This window comes from Plectropomus leopardus, unplaced genomic scaffold (assembly GCF_008729295.1).
Source record: "Plectropomus leopardus isolate mb unplaced genomic scaffold, YSFRI_Pleo_2.0 unplaced_scaffold21725, whole genome shotgun sequence".
NCBI classification, from domain to species: Eukaryota; Metazoa; Chordata; class Actinopteri; order Perciformes; family Serranidae; genus Plectropomus; species Plectropomus leopardus.
This window is the reverse complement of record NW_024623522.1, coordinates 1-2,248: the sequence shown is the minus strand read 5'-3', so window position 1 is coordinate 2,248 and position 2,248 is coordinate 1. Positions and strand designations below refer to the sequence as shown.

At 37.5% G+C, this 2,248-nt stretch overlaps 1 protein-coding gene across 1 annotated transcript; it reads right to left on the bottom strand.

Annotated features, from left to right (window-relative positions):
- Window positions 1-620: 620 nt before the first annotated feature.
- Window positions 621-1,499, bottom strand: LOC121965814 (DIS3-like exonuclease 1; the record flags this gene model as incomplete). Its single annotated transcript, XM_042515934.1, has 2 exons — window positions 621-909; window positions 1,407-1,499. Coding segments are annotated over 2 exons (382 nt in total), but the record flags the coding sequence as incomplete, so codon positions are not given.
- Between the last annotated feature and the right edge of the window lie 749 nt (window positions 1,500-2,248).

The following is a 2,248-nucleotide window of genomic DNA, read 5'->3' as shown; positions in this document are numbered from 1 at the left end:
TTTTTTTTTCATTTTTATTGTCTATTGCACTTTTTAATTTTTATAATCTGTTATGTCTGTTGCACTTTTTAAATGTATTTTTCATTTGTTTTGTCTTTTGCACTTTATTAAATTTGTTGTCTTCCTTTTTATTGTCTATTGTACTTTGTGTATTGTTCAGTGTGGGTGTTAATGGGGGACGGGCAGAATTTTTTGTATAATTATTTTTTTTAATCTTCATTCTTTATTGTCTATGACACTTTTTAAATTTCTCTTGCACTTTTTAAATTTATTATTTTTTATCATTTGTTTTGTCTATTGCACTTTTTACAATTATTTTTCATTTATTTTGTCTGTTGGACTATTTTAATTATTATTTTTTTTATCCCTGTTTGTCTATTGCATTTTGTAAATGTTTTTTATTTTGCATCTCAGGATGATGTTTGTAACATTAAATGTATTAAATGCTCTTGTAATTTTTCTGCAGTGGATTTTTGATTGTCGAACTCATCTTTCCTGTTAAGTATATATATATATTTATCTGTTTGTGTGTATTATACACTAAAATCTTTTTGTTGGTGAAGTACTCCATATTAAAAAAAATAATTAAATAAATAAATTAAATTAGAAACCTGCCGCACCTCCACGCCCTCCAGCTCCAGCGCGCCTCCTCGGTCCCGCTGCGCCCGCAGGTGTCTGGCCACGTGCGTCAGCAGCTCCAGAGCCTGCGTGAGCTCCGCCAGCTTCCGGTCCTTCTCCTCCGGGTCCAGCTCCTGCAGCTCCGGCACCTCCGCCGGCTCCCCGCTCAGGAGCGCCTGCGCCAGCTCGTAGTGCAGCTGGTAGGAGGAGCGGATCAGCGTGCGGCCGAACCACACCTTGTTGACCGCGAGGCTCTGCGCGTCCAGCTCCCACATCACGCTCATCGCGTACCTGAGAGACAGAGACGATTAACCCCTTAGAGCCTGATAATACAATACTAATATAATAACACACAGAGGTGTTAGTAAATAACAGTAATATAATAGAATAATATTACACACACTCACACTGCTCTCTGCACAGGACGCGCTTTTCAAAATCAGGCTTTCAAAAGTCATTGAGTTATTTTTTTAACCAACATCCTAACAACAAATATCAAAATAAAACCCTTTTTTTTGCCATGATGCCATCATGTTTTTAGATGAAAAATCACAAAAAATGAATTATTTTCAATACACTTGACAAGTTTTTTGTATTATTATTGCAGCCTGGGAAATGTCAGCGATCAGCAGCAACATTTTTGATTATTTTTGTTCAGTGTTAAATACTCAAACTCATATCACTCTGCACACATGTACTTTTCTAAATCAGGCTTTAGAAAAATATTTTTTTTAATGTGTGCTGATAAACCCTCAGTAAATATCCTGCAGAGACGACGAGTTACAAACCTGTCGACTCCTCCCAGCAGGGAGCAGAGGTCCGCGCTGAGGACGGCGGGCAGCATGTCGTACCTGCGGTCGGCCAGGTAGTACGTCGTAGATCTGAGACACAGAAGAAGTCAGACGACCTTTGCACGTCTTTAAAAAGAAACACTGAAAAAACCCACATTTCTTCAAATCTGAAACTAAATATAGTTTAGTTTTTCCATCTTCACTGTTTTTATGACTAAAGCTGCTTACAGTTCGTCAGTAATTATTGATAATGCTGTGGAATTAATAAGTCATATTTTCTCATGCATAAATAAATAGAAAAAGGAATGTGAAGAATTTTTAACACTAAATAAAAAAAAAATCTAAAACTCTAAAATGATCAGAAATAAACTTTCATGGGTGCATAAAACACAAGAGCATCAAATATGAAGGAAACAGACATAAAAGCACATAAAGAGAACAAAATAATACCACTGCATCAAATAAAATAAAATAAAATGTAAAGTAGCCTCTGAGGTTTTCGAAGGGTTAAACCTGTCTGGAGCTGCTGTCTGGTCGTCAGAGCCGATAAAAGATGAGAAATAAACTGCAGAGAAAAAACGTTCAGATCTCTGATGTGATCGATGATCTCGAACTGAAAAAAGAAGCCGATGAACTTCAGGCCGAACGGAGGAAAATATTTTCTGTTTCATGTTTGTCAGAAACTTCGCAGCTGATTTTCAGACGGGTGATCGCCGTTTATGTTGCGGAGACGGTTAACGGACCAGCAGAAATCATCTGAGTGGATGAGAGCAGGATGATAAAATTAGGTTTGAGAGAATATCGGCAGCGATAACTGCAGACCGACGGCCCAGATTATC